The sequence below is a fragment of the Enhydra lutris genome, unplaced genomic scaffold, assembly GCF_002288905.1.
Source record: "Enhydra lutris kenyoni isolate GAN:26980312 unplaced genomic scaffold, ASM228890v2 scaffoldscaffold9, whole genome shotgun sequence".
Taxonomy (NCBI): domain Eukaryota; kingdom Metazoa; phylum Chordata; class Mammalia; order Carnivora; family Mustelidae; genus Enhydra; species Enhydra lutris.
This window is the reverse complement of record NW_019154093.1, coordinates 8,094,635-8,113,130: the sequence shown is the minus strand read 5'-3', so window position 1 is coordinate 8,113,130 and position 18,496 is coordinate 8,094,635. Positions and strand designations below refer to the sequence as shown.

The window sequence follows — 18,496 nt, the reverse complement described above, 5'->3', positions numbered from 1 at the left end:
CCAAGAGGGCAAGAGAAGGAGTGGCACTTTCCACGTGTACCTGACCCTGGGACCATTTTCTTCCAGAACACTTAGGGGGCCTGGCATTCTGAAGAATTCTGTAGAAAGTGCATTATGGTTGTTAGTAATATAGATTATAGGTTTCTAATAAAACACGTAAATGTAGGTAATACAGGCTTCGTAATGACACCTAGTAATAATTCCATGGCAACGGAGCGACCTGCCGGGTGGTCACCTGGAACAGGGAAGCCGGGCTATGCTGTCTCCACCCTCCAGGGAGGATCAACCCCAGCACAGCCTCTCCTCCTGGGGCCTGGCTGGGCTGGGGCCAGGGCGGGGACAGGGGCAAGCTTTCACATACCTCCCTCTCCAGCCAGGACAGTGAGTGCAGCTGGGTGGAGCCAGAGCCCTTGAGAAGACAGTCTGGGGCTCATTCCAACTGCATTTCTCTAAGTGTAGCAAGCACAGAGATGCTCATGGAAGAGCCAGAAGACTGGGCCCAGCCCAGCCCTGCAGAATTTTGAATCTTTGCATGCAGAGTACAGCCCAAGATTCTGCATTTTTTTTTAAAAGATTTTGTGTATTTATTTGAGAAAGAGAGAGTGTGAGCACAAGCAGGGAGAGGGGCAAAGGGAGAGGGACAAGCCGACTCTGCTGAGTGGGGAGCCTGATGCGGGGACTTGATCCTAGGACATCAGGGATCCTGATCTGAGCCCAAGGCAGATGCCTAACTGACTGAGTCACCTAGGAGCCCCGAGATTCTGTATTTGAATGTGTCCCAAGGACTTGGCAGCACACTCCAGGGAAACACCACCACCCCCGCCCCCCCGCTGTCTGCCAGCCAGTCATCACTTCAGGGAGGTGGTCTCAGAGGACATCCCACTCCGAGTGGCCCACCTCCCCCAAGCCCACCACCCCAGTCTGGTCCTCACTGCCGGGAGAGGGGAGGGGGCTTCCGGGTACTCCCTGCACAATGCTGATGCTCTGCTCTCCCGCAGGCCATGGCCATGGGCATGATGACCGAGTACTACCACTTCATCTTCACCACTCTGGTAACGTACCCCTGGGTCCCGACACGGGCTGGGGTGGGACCCCCTCAGAACACGATCAGCCTGGTGGGGACCATTGCAACAGCAAGAGGAGACTCAGGCTGGCCTTGCTTCCAAAGGCTCTAGGTATAGCCTCAGGCAAGGACCCAGAGACATCTCTGTGGCATACCCACTTTGAGAAACACCCCAGAGCTGTGACTCAGGACAGGGAGTCTAGACCTGCCTGTGTCAACACAACCCCTTCTGAGGACTAGTCAGTCATTAACTTCCTGGCCTCAGCCTCTTCGTCTGCAAAATGGGTGCGATAATGGCTTCTACCTCCTAGAATGTTGAACTCCAAAAATAAAATGCTGAGGGCAGTCCCTGATTGGTGTGAAGGCAGTAAAAGTATTAGCTGCTCTTATTAGGAAGACCCTCAGCTCCTAGCCCACACACTTCCCTGAGGATGTCTCAGTCCTCACGCAACAACAGGAAATACTACTTTGGATTCCTGCAGCATCTGTGCTGAAGTCTGCCCACTCACTCTCAGCTGGGCCAGCCCACCTGCAGGCTCCAGATGGGTCCTGTCCAAACTCGGAGAACATTGAGGGCCATTTAAACCCATTAGGATAATTAGTTGTGGCCTGAAATCAGCAGAATAAAGAGATCCCTGTGGCAAAGGGGCATCCACACCCAGCCACCGTGCCTTGGAGTAGATGTCCTAGCACCTCGCTGGGGCTCTGGGAGGACTTTTCCACCCAGCCCGGTTCTGGGGCACCTGGTGGCATCACCGACAGCCTGGCAGGCTTCTGTGTTCGCTCATCTGTCTGGCACCCAGGAACCCTCCTTCCCCAGTGCCTGGGCATCAGTGAGGGTCTCAGGACGACTGCGTGGAGGCCCCACCCTCGAGGAGCTCCCATCCTGTGCCGTCCCCACCTCCGCGTCTAGCTCCTTTGGCACACATGTGCCATGACATGCTTGGACACGGCTGTGGAGCACTGTGAAAGGAGACACTGGGTGCAGAGGGGCTGGCAGAAGGTGGGAAATTTGAGGCAGGGAGATAGATGCTTAACTGGGGCCTTGAAGGATCAGTAGGAGTTCACTAAGGAGAGAGAGGATGAGTTTGCCATGCAGAGGGAACAGCATAAGCAAAGGCCAAGTGACAGGTTGGAGCTTCACTGGAGAGCTGACTGATTTCTAGAACCCGTTGCAGTCATCTGCTCCCAAATCCACGTTCAGTGATAGCATGGAGGTAGCTTGAAGTTGGCTGTGGTGGAAGGAGTATTCATACCACCAAAGTTGGTGGGTATTATGAAGAAGGGTTTGCAACCTCCCCTCCCCTGAGAGCTGGTTACTGTGTGTTTACCAGCACACCATGGCTTCTTCCCCACCCACCGTTCCCTGTGCCCATGGCGGAGCTCAAGACCCACCTGCACATGCTCTTGATCCAGGGCTCAGCTCTGGGCGTCTGCCCGGAGTCACGTTGGAAGAAAGGGATTCTGGAAGCTGGTGACTAAGATCAGGCACCTTCTTCCCCAAGTTCTTCCTGGATTTCTGCCCACCCAAGTTGATTTTTCCATGTCGTGCTATATCCTGGAAAATCATTAGAAGCTGGAGGATAAGGTCCCCAGATCTCCCATATTCTACCTCTTTTTGGAACTAGGAGCCAGGTAGAGGAGCAAGGCTGGGAAGGTGCAGAGGGTCCCATTCCAGGGGCCCAAGGCCCTGTCCCCAGGCATGGTAGCCCTGGGCTTCTAGGGTACTAAGACCAACATCTGGGCCCTTAGCCCTATGGACCTTCAGGCAAGGCTCTAGAGAAGGCTCTTCCCATGTTGCTCTCATTTTTTAAAAAATATTTTATTTACTTATTTGACAGACAGAGATCACAAGCAGGCAGAGAGGCAGGCAGAGAGAGAGAGAGAAGAGGAAGCAGGCTCCCTGCCGAGCAGAGAGCCCGATGCAGGATTCGATCCCAGGACCCCGAGACCATGACCTGAGCCGAAGGCAGAGGTTTAACCCACTGAGCCACCCCGGCGCCCCCATGTTGCTCTCATTAATGCCATTGCCTTCCTGGGGTCAAGGTTAGAGGTCTTGGAGGGAGGCTCAGGGCAGGCTCCTAATGCTGCAGGGCCTCCTCCAGCCCTAGACATCATCCATTTCTCTTATTTTTTCATTTCCTTAATTCAGGCATCCATTTACTCACTTGCAGCAGGCATGTACAGATCCTCTCAGGCCTCAGGTACTGAGCTGGGCACTTGGGTGGGAGAGAGTGTGCGGAGATGGACCCAACAACACTCACCAGCTGGCAGGCTTCCTTCATGCATATAGAGATCAAGGACTGTGCCCGGTTCACCTATCCATCTCCAGCACCCCAAGAGTGCCTGGTATGCAGTAGGCACTCATGAATGCTTGAATGAGCGAATGACTACCATACAAAGTAGAAAGTAATCCACGAAGTTATCAACAATCTTGTCATGGCAACAGTTAAGACCATGGACTCTGGGGCCAGCCTGCGTGAGTTAGAGTCAAGATCCTTCCATTTCCCTGGGTATGCTACTTCACCTCTCTGGGCCTCCTTTTCTCATCTACACAATGGGTACAGTAACAGCCCTACCGCTGTGTCAAGTGCCCGGTGTTTATTTGAGTAGAGTAGGAGGTAAGAGTTCAGTGGGTGAAGTAGCTCCCGCGTAGGTCTTCTCTGTATTCAGCTTACAACGTCTCATCCACAAATCCAGAACGCCTCTCCAAGGGAGGTATGATCGCCCAACTTTATAGCAAAGTAGAAACCGAGGCTCAAGAGGTCACCCAGCAAGAAAGGGGCAGAGGGAGGGCTTTTACCAGCTGGGAGCTGTCCAGCTCCGAGGGCCTCCGCTGGGAGCTGTCATGCTGAAAGCCCGCACGAGGCGGGGGCTGGCCTCCTCTGGCCACCCAGCAGCGATGGGCCAGACGTGGTGACTGACGCCAGTGGGGGGAGGAATGGAGCCTCCACAGATCTCAGCAGGGCCCACACTTCACAGGTTCCCAAGCCCTTTCTCACATCGCTGCTTTTCCTCTTCCCAGGGCAGGGTTTTTGCTCCTCTTTGATGGAGGGGCCAACGAGGGACCAGAGAGGTTGAGGGAGCTGTCCAGAGTCTCGTAGCAGATCAGGGGTAGAGGCCTTGGTGCCGACCGCCGGTCTTGTGCATGGCTGTCCTGGCCCCCTGCTCGTCCTCCCCGTGCCTCTCTGAGGGTCAGGGACAGTGGATCTTCCCAGGGAGGGACACCCCGCACACCACGCTCAGCTCTGCTGTCTGTGTGTGTCGGCACAGAAGGGGTCCACCAGCCTCTCCCCCAGCTGCCCCCTCCCCGCCCACCTTCCAGGGTGGCAGCTGTGTCCCTTGGGCCCTCCGCTCCGGCCCTCATCCCGCTTCAGCCTCGGCTCCAGCTCCACGATCCTCTCTCCAGCCCCCGTTGGCTTCACAGCCTACCTCGTGATGCTGCCTCCCTGAGCCCATTGGTCCGTCGAGGCTGTATTTCAGGAGGGCGGTGGCATTTGGCATTTATCTCCTTCCCTTTAGGAAACCCACATCACCAGCGCCTCGCCTCCAAAAAATTCTCCAAAATGGGAAGACATTTTAATTACCCCAGCGGCCATTATCTGCTCCAGCCAGCTTCGAGCCTTTCCCAGATAACCCCGCGTTAATCAGCCCCAGCTGAGCCCCTGGTACATGTCATGTGTAGGTAAAAGCCTGGAGGTGAAGAAAGAATTATAATAAATTAATAGATAAGCAATCACAATTAATGCCACTTCCCGGCAATAACAGTTATATCATGGGAAAGATATTTTCATCTGTCATTCCTTAAGGCAATGTTTTCCGAGCTTCAGCTTCTACCCAGTCAGACCCATGGGGTGCTAATGAATTAGTCTATTATGTTATGCTGAATGTTTCTAAAAGGTCCCTCGTCGATACTGAATTCAGTGTGTCAACATTTGGCATGGAGAACAGCAACTTTTTGCCAAGCGGCAAGGTTGCCCAGGGTTCACTGTGTACAGCGCTTGGGGTCTCAGGGCAGTGTGGACACAGACTTGGAGCTGGACAAAGAAGCCTCTTTAGCAGCTCCCCGTCATCGCTGCCCTCACTTCATGGGAGTGGGGACGTTTTGTGCCCCAGGCTCGGGGTGACAGGGAAGGAAGCGATCCCAGCAGTGACACCCCGTCCCGCCCCCCTCCCCGGGCTCAAATGGCTGTGGACACAGAGTGAGTGTCAGCAGACCACGTGCTACATCTGGAGATGGGAAGGGTGCTGTCACCAGCCCCCAAAGCCCCCCACCAGGGCCAGAGCTGCCACGCTTCCCACGGAGTCCGGTTGGCCTCTGGTCCTAGAGGAGGGCGAACTGAGTCTCGGACACCCTGGTCAGGCTGATGCTTTGGCCCTTCGGGCCTTAGCTATTGGTCAGCCCTGCTTTGGAAAGGAGGCTGGATCCTGTGCAGGGGTGGAGTGAGGAGGGCGCCCCTGGGGGCAGAAGTCAACTTCTCTTCCATAGCCCCACAAGTTAGCTCTGGCCCCAAACTCACATTCTCCATTCTGCAGAACAAAACGGCTCCACCTCCCCTTACCTGCCTTCAAAGACGATTTGGGGGAAGATCTCTTGATACTAAAGCAGGCCCCTTAAGGGTCTCACCCTCCCCCACCCCGGGCAGTTTACCAAACCCTTCCTAGCCTCCGGCTTCACTGAGAACTCCCCCTGAGAGGAGGATGTGAAACACTAGTCCCCCATCCCAGACCCTCCCACTGCTGTTTAGGTGTCCCAGAGAGCTACTTGGCTGGCTGACCTTTCTTTCCACTTTGGGTGACAGGGGTATTTGGCTCAGGGGTTCATGGGGGAGACAGACACAGACACTAACAGTTGTTATCAGTAGAGTGAAAGCCAAGAACTCCCAGGATAAGAGCAAAAGCCCCCCTGACCCCCTTCCTATTGTGCAGGTGTAAAAGAGAAGTCAGGGGAGGCTTCCTGCAAGAGGTGCCACTTAAATTGAATCTCAGAGAATAGCCCACCCAAGAGGGTTGAGAAGACAGACAGTCCTGCCGGAGGCTAGAACACGCATAAATGCTGGCACAGCGACAGAAGCTGCATGATGGGGGCATGGGCAGTGGTCAGGGAGAAAGGGAGGGGAACAAAAGTGCTTTGGTTCCCAAAACAAACATGGGAGGGTGTGGGAAGAAAAGTGGGGCTGGAGAGGGGTGAAGAGCCTTGTGAACTAATCTAAGGAACTTGCATCTCATTCTGAGAAGGCATTAAGGATCCATAAACATGGGAGTGAGGGGGTTGGATCCCAGAGACCGTTCTGAATGCTGTGTGGATGGCGGGCTGGTCATGGGACAGAGGGTTGGACTCCACTGCTCCGGGTTGGACTCCACTGCTCCCCGGGTTAGCCATGAAACCTAACCTCTCTGTGACTCATTTCTTTCCTCCCAAATGGAGTGATGGTAATACACTCCTTGGATAAGGTGGAAATGAGAATTCAGCGAGTTCATTTACAAAAGGCACTTAGAACACTGCCTGCTGTTCTGGGGTTCACGGGTGCTCATAGCTATTAGCCCATCGAGATTGTTCCTATGTTGCCAAGACGGGTAAGCAGGAAGGACCCAGCTCCTGTCTGCTCCTCTCCTCCAACATCTGGGCATGTCCCTGGGGCCATATCCCATGCCCGTCACGCAGAGGACCGGCAACCAGAGAAAGCAGAAGAGAAGCATCAGTCAAACACTCACCTAACGTCTCCCATACGGCACACGTGCTCTGCGCATACCCGTGAACCCACTTCTTCCTCATGACAACCCCACCTGCTAGGTCCTGTTATTATCGTCTGCATTTTGGCAGCTGAACCCACAGAGGTAAGGAAGGTAGATGCAGCTGGGACCCAGATGGCTTGGCCTCGCAGTCTGTGCTCCCCGGCTTTGCCCGGGCTGTCTCTGTGCGCTGCGCTCGGGAAGGCACTGCGGGGAACGAGGCCTCCTTCTGGGCATGCCCTCCCCGCACCCCTCCGCTCCTCTCTGATTCCACACCTGTCCCCAGCTCCGCCTGTCAGGAGTCATGACTAAGATGAGGGGCTTCCCAAATCACAGAGTTGCCAGGCCGCACCCCAGACTCTCTGCAGCTTATACGCCCTAGAACAGCTCCAAAGACTGATCAGGTACATGTCACATGTTTGGCGATCACTGGGGCATAAAACACAGGAGTGTTTGAATAAGACAGACGGCAGTGTGCCACCCGCTGTTCAAGTGTGTGGGAGGGAAACCCTGGATCTGGAGCGCTGCTAATTTCCATGGTGTAAACACTCCCACCAAGGCTGGTACCAAGCAACCAAGGAGAGGTGCCTGGAGGCAGAGGCAAGAAGAAGTGTGACAGTCAGCTCCCCGAGGCCAGCATGAGCCAGCTCCCCCACCCACTGAAACAGACCTGAATGCAAATTCTGCTCTGACTTTTATGAGCTTTTTGAGCTCAGGCAGCTCACCTCATGCCCCTGAGCTGCTTCCTCATCTGTAGAAGGAGCATACTGTTAAACAGCTACTTCGCAGGGGTGTCGGGATGGGATGGTGTCCTCCATGTGCAGGGCTGGGCGCGATGCCCACCCTCCCCTCCCCACTGAGATTGGGGCAGGCAACCTTGGGCCCACTCAGTAAGAAATCCCCCATCTGCTGAAGATCCCACCTTCAAGTCCAGGCCCACCCCAAGTCCTGGCCTGGAATCAGTGCCCTAGTTGTCTGAGCAAGGCTAGGATGAAATTTTCTTGCCCGGGGCTCGAGTCTGCTCCAGATCCCTACCCGACACCCTGTTCCCTAAACCTTCCAAGAGGAAACCAACACTGTGCATTCCAGAAGGAACCCATTTTGGGCATGCAGCTAGAACAGGAGGAATTTAGCATCAGCTGGGAATATCTGAGAGACCAAAGGAAGCCAGCACCCTGCGGAAGAGCTGCCCCACGGGCTCAACGTTCCTCGAGCCACCATCGAGTTTACCAAAGTTTGGACTGTGATGGCCCTGATGGCTGCAGGCGTGCAGAGAACAGTACAGCCCCCCGGGTGTCCTGCCTCTCTCCCAGCACAGGATGCTGCATAGGAGTTGAGGGGCCCAGGAAAGAGGATGGACCAGGGTCCAGGAAAGAAGGCAGGTTGATGAGGGTAGAGCATAGAAAAGAATAGAGAGTTCACCAGGAGGACCTTAGGACTCAGTTTCCAAACCACTAGTAGGAAGGGACCAATCTAGATCATCATAATAATATGTTTTCTCAAAAAGTAAAAAATGGCTCATGCAAATATAGGATGAACATGTGTCAAAGGTACATCCAACTCGTTAACAAGGGAGCCAGTAGGATGGTAAGACAGGCTCAGAGAGCTTGGGAGGGATTGAGTTTTTATTGGGAGGGAAAAACACCAAATAAGACGGCTCAGTTGGTTACAAAACAGATTAATGTCCTGCAAGGGTAATAAAGCCACCACGTTGGGGTTTATCTTTACAATGGGCCACGATCTCCAAGTTAACCCAGAGTCTGGACCTTCAAGCAGCAGCTGGCCGTGAAGTCAGACCTGGGCCCCTTCTCCGGGAGGATCACAGGGCTGGGCTGGCCTGGTAAGGGATGCTCCCATACTGCATTGAATGGAGATGCTGCTCTCCTTCTGCCTTTTTTATAAGTTTGGGGGTTTTTTTCTTAACAGGAGGGAGCTCTGCTCTGCTCTCCCTACCTCCTCACCACTGCCACTTCTCCTAGCTTAGCACCTGGCTTCTCCCTCCACACAACACACCCCTCCCCTCAATCCCTGGCTGCCTCCTTGCCTCAAGGCTCCCCTTGCCCCAGAGCTGGAGCTGTGAGGTACTGAAGCTCGAATGCCCCATGCATTAAGACCAGGCTTCATTAAGGCCAGGCTTCCTGGCCCCTAGGCTGGGGTCTACTCCTTACACCAGACTGGATACCACCTGACTATGGACAGAAAGCCTGATTGTTAGTCCACTGCTCCCAGGACACAGCAGGTGATGAGACCTGGCTGGTGATGTCGGAGGTGAGGGGAGAGAAGAAGGCAGCGGCATTCCTTGAGTCCCAAGCAGAAAGACCATTTTTTAATTGAATTATAATTGACCTACAATATTATGTTCATTTCAGGAGTACCAGACAGCCAATCAGTATTTCTGTACATTACAAAATGATCTGCACAAAAGCTTTGGTTATCATCTGTCACCATACAAAGTGATTACCCTATTGTTGACGGCATTCTCTATGCGCATGACATCCCCATGACTTACTTATTTGATAACTGGAACTTTGTATCTCTTCACCGCCTTGACTTATTTGGCCCATCCCCCCAACCCTCTCCCTTCTGGCATCCACCAGTTTGTTCTCTGTATCTATGAGCTTGTTTTGTTTTTTAGATTCCATATATGTAAATGAAATCATACGATATTTGTCCTTCTCTGTCTGACTTCACTCAGCATAATGTCCTGGAGGTCTAGCCACGGTGTACAAGAGGCAGGACGTTGTTCTCCTTATGGCTGAGTTATATTCCTCTACGTACACACCACGTGGTCTTTATCCGTTATCCGTGGATGGACACTTCCATATCTTGGCTCTTGTAAGCAGTGCTGTAGTGAACATAGAAGCGCACCTCTGTTTTCAAATTAGTTTTTCTGCTTTCTTCAGATGAATACCCAGAAGTGGAATTGTGAGATCGTAGGGAAGTTTTAGTTTTAATAATTCTTTGAGGAGACTCCGTACCGCCTTCCAGAGTGGCTGCATGGGTTTGCGTTCCCCCGACCAGTGCATGAAGGTTCCTTCTTCTCCACATCCCTGCCAACACTTGTGATGTCTTTTGATCTTAGCCATTCTGGCAGGTGGGAGGTGATCGCTTCTTGTGGTTTTGGAAATGGGCATTTCCCTAGTGATCAGTGACAGTGAGCATCTTCTCAAGTTCTTCTCCCTTTCAGCCTATTCATTTGGTTGATGGTTTCCTTCCCTGTGCAAAAGCTAGGAAAAAGAATTTTTTAAAAAATAGTCTTTCGTGGGGCATACAACAGCTTCTCTCTGGGTCACTGGGAGATGCCCAGGCCCAGGGCTCTTGGTCCTCCCAAAGTGGGTGTCCCCGTCATCAGACATGACCTTTATGACCATTAACAAACTCCTCTGATGTTCTGGGCCGGGCCTTTTATGTGAACTGTTGCCCTGGGTCCTATCAAGGAGGTATGAGGCCCATTTTGCAGACGAAGAATCCAGCAGAGCCACCTGCCCAGGGGTGGGGGCAGCGGTGAGTCCGTGAGGTCAGCCACCCATCCGAGGACGTTCTAGTTGATTCCCCGTCCAGCCCTCCTGCGGGCTCTCCACCGATGCCAAGCCTCACCTCAAGCCAGGAAGGGCTCTGCAGGGAGTTGCAACCTTGGGCTCCCGGCACTCAGAGAAGGGAGTCGGGGGCAGGCAGTGGTGGCCAGGGTGAGGGGTGGCTGGAGCATACAGCAGGCCACACCTTTATTAACTTGAACCTCTTTCCATCCAGGATCTATATGCATTAGACCTGGAGCCCTACCGCTACTCAGGGGTGAACCTGACGGGGTTCCGGATCCTCAACGTGGACAACCCGCATGTCTCAGCCATCGTGGAGAAGTGGTCCATGGAGCGGCTGCAGGCGGCTCCCCGGGCAGAGTCTGGCCTGCTGGACGGCGTGATGATGGTATCCCAGCCAGGCGGGCCACATCCGCGGGCGCCCCTTCCTCCGCAACCCCCACTCCCTTCCCTCTTCAGTCCTCTCTTCCCTACCTCTGTCTTCCCTGCCACCATTTCCCTTCCTAAGACCTGTCCTGTATCAACCAGACCTCAAGCTGGACCCTGGGAACACAAGGAATCAGACACAGTCCCCTTCAAGGGCAATAGAGGGGATGCTTATAAATGGGGTATTACAGAGTGCGAGGATAAAGACCCATGGGTCCTGGCCACAGAGGGCTCTGAGCTGTAACCAGCTGGAGCCTAGGAGGCAGGGAAGGAGAAGGTGTGGATAGGGCCTGGGAGCAGCAGGAGCGATGGGATGAAGGAGAGGGACCAGGAAGGAGACGGTCCGAGCTGCAGACAGGCTAGGAGTTGGGTATCAGCTGGACAGCTAGGACGCCCAAGCCTGGCCTTCGCTGGGGGCACGGACGGGGTCACTCTGGGCCTTTCCCTCGTCAGGACCCCATGTGCCTGGGGTGAGAGCAGTTCCCTCGTGGCTGGGGAGCTGCTCTCAGGCAAGCCCTACATACCCTGCCCTCCAGACTGACGCGGCCTTACTGTACGACGCCGTCCACATCGTGTCCGTGTGCTACCAGCGGGCCCCGCAGATGACCGTGAACTCCCTGCAGTGCCATCGGCACAAGGCCTGGCGCTTTGGCGGCCGCTTCATGAACTTCATCAAGGAGGTGAGTTCTGCCCCGCCGCCCCCGCCTGGGCCTCCTTGCTGGGGGTCTTCGGTGCTGCAGAGCCAAGGCGCAGCTGTGGGAGGCAGGCAGAATCATATTCCAGTCCACACGAACCTGGGCACATTGGTTCACATCTCTGAGCCTCTGTTTCCTTGGGTGAAAATGGGGTGGACGGGACCAATCTCACAGGGCAGTTGAGAGGCTATGGCCCTGGTGCCTCCGAGGGTCGCCATGGGCAGTCTGCGTTGTCAGCAGAACCTGCGTGGGCTTTCCAGTGTGACAGATGAGAGTCTCTGCCCCTGGCGGTGTGACCTTGGACAAGCTGGAGAACCTTGCTGAGCCTTGGTTGCCTCATCTGCAAAATGGGGTACAAAGCATGCCAGGAAGCTGAGACGAGACCCCTGTGTGGAAAGCGGGGCAGGGCTCAGGGCAGTAGCGGGGCAGAGGAGGCTGGCCAGATAATCAGCCCTCCAAACCCCTCTTCACATCACGGGCCCCCCGGGACCCAGCTCTGCAGCTATGGAGAAGTCCCATCCTTAGGGCTGATTCAGAGAGACCAGAGAGCAGAAATCTGTCCTGCTGTGAGACAACCACTGACATGCACAGTCACAGCCGATAATTCCGAAGGACTCTCCATCATTCTTGTCCTTGTAAGCTGCGGATGGCAGTTCATCGTTCCCATTTTACAGGTGGGGAAGCTAAGGCCAGGACCAAGCAGTCTGGCAGTATCGCAATAAGCTGTGTGACTTTGGGTGAGAGGATCAATCTTTTGATTCTCAGTTTCCTTGGCTGTAAAATGGGCATAAAGAGTACTGGCCTCGGTGTTGCTGAGAAGACGGTGTACAAACTGTCCACAGAGCATCTCGCCAGGACGTGGGCAGAGTCAAATCCCAGTAAATGGTGGATGAAGAAGGCTTGGAGAGGAGATCGGGGCAGGGTTAGCCCGGGTCAGAGGAGTGACCATGTCCAGGCGACTCCAGGTGCCGTGGAGAGAAGCCCTTGGAAAGGGGTGTATGACGGTGGCTCCGTGGCAGTCACACCGGCCCCGTGAGTCAGGCTGCCTTGAGCGCTCATTCTGTTATTCAGCAGCTGGCTGTTGTGGGCCTGCTGGGCACCAGGCCCGGGGATCCAGTGGGACCAAGACGGACGATCCCCTGCGCTCACCGAGCTCACAGCCCCGGGAGGGAGCAGATGTGAATTGAGTCCTCGCGTTCAGGGACGTAACCCCACGTGCAAAGGAAGGCAGCTCTAGGAGGGTGTATGGCGAAGAGAGTCACCACCTTACACGCAGCAGACAGGGGGGCTTTTCTGCAAGTCCTGGGGTCCCCATCCCTGCTTGGGAATGGTGCCTAAAGGAATGGGGATGGGACACGGGCTGTAGAGTCTGACGCACATGCCCGTGGAGCTCATCTCTGCCTCTCCCGGCTGTGTGCCTTCACACGTGTTCCTAGACATCCCCGAGCATCCATTTTCTCCCATGGCAAACATCCTCTCACCATCGTGGTGAGGGAGGCATGAAGTCCTTGCCACTGGCTCCCCTCATGCCCAGAAGGGGCTCCATCCGGTGTCAGCTGTGTTGGCATAAGGGGAATATGACAGTCCCTTCTCACCCAGCCCCTCAAAACTGCAGAAGAAGGCTGATTGTCCAGTGACCTGAGCAGGCCTGATTACCCTGGGGGATCACCCACTTGTTCTCCGGGAGCTCTGAGGCCTGACTCCTAGCCCACTGTGTCTCCTTCCTCGGCAGGCATCCGGCAGAGGGGCCAGAGGCCAGAGTGAGGGGGTTGGTGACCCAAGCCACAACCCCGGGTCCCTTATGAGCCACACAAAAATGCCTTTGAATTTTTACCCACTTTTTAGCTGTGTGACCTTTGACAAGCTCTGAACCTCTCTGTGCCTTAGGTCTGCCTCTGTACTCTGGAGACTTTCCTAGGGTTGTTGCAGGAAGAAGTGAGTTAGGGTGTGTGTGGAGCACTTAGGCCAGAGGCTGGCACAGAGTCAATACTCAACAGAGGGGCGACTGCTATGTTCTCTGTCACTATGACTGCCTCGCTGTGGCTTCTCGTTCCCAGGTGGGTTTCTAGCTAACGACGCTCCCCAGGCCACATCATTTTGGGGAACACCCACCCTGCTTGCCCCTCACCTCTTGGAATTTTTGAGGCTCAGTGCTGAAGACCTGAGGGGACCAGGTTCGTCATGGCATACACCAGAGGAAGGGGCCCCCTTCTCCCTCCCCGGGCTGACTGGCTTACCCAGGTGTACCTGCTGTTTCCTGGCTGCTGGCCAGGCGAGTGGCTCTCAACACTCACGCTCCTTTACAAGAGCCCCTTCAGGGACATCTCCGTGTCGCCTGCATCTGAGGACGGTGGAGACGAAGGCCCAGAGCAGCCACGTGGCTTGCCCGCAGTGCCACAGCGGCCGGAGCCTGGGACCCGAGTCGCCCGCCTGAGCCCAGCACACCGTCTTCCCTCAGACCATTTCCGAGCTGCCCGTCTCCCCACCTGACTGCGTGACAGTAAATCATTTTAAAGACTTGGCATTTCCGAGAGGAGCTGGAAAATACCAGGCCGGAGTTCAGAGCGTGTGAAGCATCTTTCATTTAGCGAGTCTTGAGTGGTGGCTGCAAGGAGCAGGCAGGCCGGGAAATGTCACGGGGAGGAGCTGCCAGCGGCCCCCTGCCCTACCCTGCCCTGCCCTGCCCCCCCCCCCCCCCCCCCACCAGTCCGGGCCCTTGCTGGCATTTCATTCCTCCACAGCTGACAAGGGGAAGGCTTCTCCCTCTGAATGCAGGTTTGAAGGCACCTGCTGTGATTTCCCTGGGGGGCCGGAGAGAGCCTGAGGGTGCAGAGTAGGGGAAGGAAGCCTGCAGTGACAGGGAGCTGAGTCTCTCTGTGAAGCCATGAACAGTGGTCTTCACCTTCTCTGATCTTTCCATCTCTGTCCCCAGCCCCGCTTCTGGCCCCCTGGGCTCTAGAAGCCTCTCCCTCAGAACTTGGGCACGGTGAGGCCAAGCTCTTCAGCTGTTCCTGCCGCCCAGGCTTCTGCCCTGCACCACCATGTTGTGGGACTTTGTGTATAGCTCAGCCCCTCTTTGAGCCTCAGTGTCTAGGACCATGAAATGGGAGCGACAGTGACACCCACCAGGCAGGAATGTCATGAGACGAAATCAGTGCATTCAGGGAAGGAGGTTAGCTTTCTATGATGGGATTTCCACTGAGGCCTCAGGCCCTGGCCCAAGTAACCAGCCCTCCTCCCAGCCAAGCGCCAGCCCTGGTCCAGGGGAGCTCCATGAAAGGAAACCACAAAGGAGAAACAGCAGTATAGGCCACATAGTCGTGGGTGTGGAGGCCAGGCGCTTGCTACGCACTTCATGCATCTTTTTTAACACCTAGGAAACAGGTCATTTCCCCTTCTTGAAGCTCAGAGAGGTTAGATCACATTCTATCCATCTCCTTTGAACAACCTCCCGGACCCCTTCCGGGCCCCACCCCTCTCTGCCTCAGTCTTCCCATGCTGCCTTGGAGCTGCCCAAGTGTTTGGAGAGCCCCACAGGCATCACTGTGGCCTCCAGGGATCCATGATCCCATGAATTTGTCTGTCACACTGTGAGTGTAAGCATGAGTATCATGGGCGTTCGGCCAAGGAGAGGCCCCAAAACCTTTTTCAGAACCCACAGGGGATCTTGACCCGTGTGTAGTTAGGCAAGGACTAAGGATGGTGGGAAGGCAAGGACTGCGATATTCAGGACTTCCCGCACCCTCAAAACCCCCACATGCTCTGGCGCCTCCTTCCCAGTCCCATCAGCCCACAGCTCCCCTGGTCCCCAAGGACTCCAGGATGCGTGGGTTTGTTCTCCCAGACATAGAAAGCCCGTGGCATTCGGACGTTCACCTGGCTGCCTGCGGCCTCCCACCTCTGCGGAGAAGGGAGAGAAAGGACATAGCTCCAGCCTCAGAGGGAGATGGGACCCCGGGATCCGAGCTTAGATGACAGGTGCTCTGCCCTCGGGCCGCTTCCTTGTCTGTGACATGGGGATGGTGACCTCACCCGGCCTGCCCCACCAGGCAGCAGGTTACATGCTCTGAGCTGTAGGAAATACTTCGTAGGTAAACTCTGAGCCCCCCGGAAGGGTATTTTCGAGAAAGGAGGCCGCAAATCTTTTCTGTCACAGGCCAGAGAGTAAATATTGAAGCTTTGTGGGCCAGATGGTCTCTTTATAATTATTCAGGCCTGCAGTCCCTGGGCCAGAGCCACCAAAGACAATAAGTAAACACGTGGGTGTGGTTGAGTTCTAATCCACTGTTTATGGAAACAGAAACAGGCAGCCGGGAAATTGGGGCTGTCAGCCACAGATCGCCTACTCTGATCCAGACCTCAGCTGGGGTCCAGGGTGTTCTCCGAACCCCAGCCTCTGTGTTAGCGATGTTGATGACAACAAAAGATCAAAAAATCTGCCATTTGTCCAGGGCGCAAGTATGTACCGTGCACCGTCCTAAGTATTTTACAGAATTTATCTCATTCCTCCTTCATGGCATTTTGGTACTATTACGGATTCCATTCTGTAGTTGAGGAACCTGAGACAGAGAGGAGAGCGTAATCCCCCAGGTCGCACAGCAAATTGTGGTTGGACCTGGCATTCTGTCCCCCGAATTCATAACCGTAACCCCGTGGAGTGGGGGAGAAGGGGACTTCTCTGTCTCCTCCTGCTCTCCTCCAAGCCTCTGGTCCTCTAGCCGGGGCTGGCTTGGCCCCTCGGCTTTCCCGCCTCTGCGCAGGTCTCTCCTGCCCCACGCCGCCCGCCTGCCTCCCTGCCCCTCTCTGGGGACCTGCCGTGGGCTCCCCCTCCTCATGGCTTCAAGGCGGGGGCTCATTTGAGTGCATCTGAGATCGATGTTGTACACGAGAAGGTGCAAATGTAACGCTGGCTAAAGAGCATAATAGAATTTATGGAAATCGCTGGCTTGCATCACAGCCCGAGCAATGATGGAGGTGATTATTAATTAATCATGGTCTTGGGGGAACAGTATCAGTGCAAAGAGTAATTAAAATGAAGCATTGTACAGTTGTACCGAATGATGATTTATGAGCCCGAGGAATTGCCGCTCTGCCCTCTCCCTTCCGGCAGGCTCAGTGGGAAGGATTAACTGGACGGATTGTTTTCAACAAAACCAGTGGCTTACGGACAGATTTTGATCTGGACATCATCAGCCTGAAGGAGGACGGCCTGGAGAAGGTACGTGGTGCTCAGGAGAGGGAGGGACCAGACCTGGGGGACTCGACATGACCTGGCGTGGCCTGTGCCTTGGCCCTTCGGAGAACCTGAAGGCATGGTTGGGCTGAAGGGGTGCAGAACACAGTGGCCATGGCCAACACCCCAGTGGTCACCCTGTGAGCACAGGCCCCTGGGGGTGCTTAACCTGGGAACAGTAATGTAAAGCTCAGGGAGAGGGCAGAAGGACAGACCTGACTTTGGGTAACAAACTTCAACAACTGGAGGTGCCTACCTCTGGAGTAGTGAGCTCAGTCACTGGAAGCATTTAAGCAACAATTAAGCAACATGATTGCTTGTGTGAGAACCGGAGTTGATTCTTATCCTTGAAGACAGGTTGAAGCGTATGGATTCTGAACACTCCGCTCTTGGTTTCTAAGGCCTCAGTGATTCCGGGGGTCTGGATGAGGATGGCAGACCTTTCTGGGGCTGAGGCCTCCATCTGGCCACCAGCAAATGTTTATAATGAGGCCAGTTCTGCTGTCTGGGAATCATCCACGTATTCTGTCGAGTCAGGCTGCCGGGTTGAGGAGAAGAGTCCACATTAGCCCCTGATTCTGCACATCCCTGGGACCTTGGCCCAAAGGCTAGGCCACCCTCTCTCACACCAGGGCGTCTGTCCAGCCCTGGGAGTGGGGGTACGAAGTGCAGGGAGCAAAAGCCCAGAGAGGGAGGGGCCGGCTCTGATACTTTTGCGCCTTCAGGATTGCCCTGATTACTCTCCTCTCCCCCGCTGTCTGCCCTGGGTCAGGCCTCTTCCTTGGATGATTTCAGCACCCTGGCTTCTCCACCTCTACCCTGAGCCTCCCGCCTTCCTGAGTGTACACACAAACACACACACACACACACACACACACACACACACACACACGCATGCGTGCACAGCTTCCCAGAGCACAGCCCTGCCCTGCTCCGCTGGTGTCTGTGGTCCCCCAGTGCCGAGTGAAACCCCAGCCTCTCACCTGGGCCTTTATGGCTCTCCAAGAAATAACCCAATCTGCCTTTCCAGGCCCAGGCTCCAGGGCCCCCAGAACATTCCCCATGGCCCATTCACACCCACTCCCACGGGCCCCTTTTTTGCCCTCGGGGCTTCTTGCTTGTAGGAGTGGCCTCTGTCTCCTGGGTTCCCTCCCTCAGGCACACACCTGGCTGTGGCTGGGTTGTACCTCATGGCCAAGTTAACTCCATTCACCTCTGAGTCTCCCCATAGACTCCTGGGGGCCCCTGGGTAGGGGCAGCCAGGGAAACCCCACCTCTCCTTTATCACTCTTTCATGCCACATACAGCATCAGCCCCTGAGTCACAGGGGCTGCGGCCTCTGCTCCTAAAATCAGGGAGACCTGTTGGTCCAATCTCCTCATGTCCAAGTTCTCACGGGGCAGTGCTTCGTGCTTCAACCTGGCCGCGCTGGGGGGCCCTTCCGCGTCCGCCAGTGTCGCTGCAATGATTCCCACTCAAATGGAGTCTCATTTTTGCTCTGTCAGCTGTCGGTCTCTGGGGCTGGCCTCAAATTCTGAGGAGGGCTTCCATCTGCCCATACACCCCTGCTAGGTGCTCCCGGGCCTGCAGCAGACCTTGGCAGTGGATCGCGACAGCTCTCCCTCTCTGAGCCCATCCCTGGGTGTTAGACTACAGCTAACACCCAGGAAGAGCCCTCCCGGGGGCCCTGCTCACAGCCACCTGGACCAAGGGCAGTCTCTGTGGGGGCTGGGGACTCCTCCGTCCTAGCCCTTCTTATGTCCCCAGGGCACCTGGTGCCTCACAGTTGGAAGTCATATAGATGCTTGTG

General features: G+C 55.2%; 1 protein-coding gene across 2 annotated transcripts in view; it reads left to right on the top strand.

The window, feature by feature from the left end:
* The window catches only part of LOC111143191 (glutamate ionotropic receptor kainate type subunit 3), a 219,547-nt gene that overhangs the window by 151,328 nt on the left and 49,723 nt on the right, over nucleotides 1-18,496 (top strand). For both annotated transcript variants that reach the window (XM_022496724.1, XM_022496723.1), the window contains exons 5-8: nucleotides 999-1,052; nucleotides 10,547-10,720; nucleotides 11,295-11,438; nucleotides 16,564-16,671. In XM_022496724.1, the coding sequence (XP_022352432.1) occupies nucleotides 999-1,052; nucleotides 10,547-10,720; nucleotides 11,295-11,438; nucleotides 16,564-16,671 (480 nt within the window). The remainder of the gene's footprint in view (nucleotides 1-998; nucleotides 1,053-10,546; nucleotides 10,721-11,294; nucleotides 11,439-16,563; nucleotides 16,672-18,496) is intronic.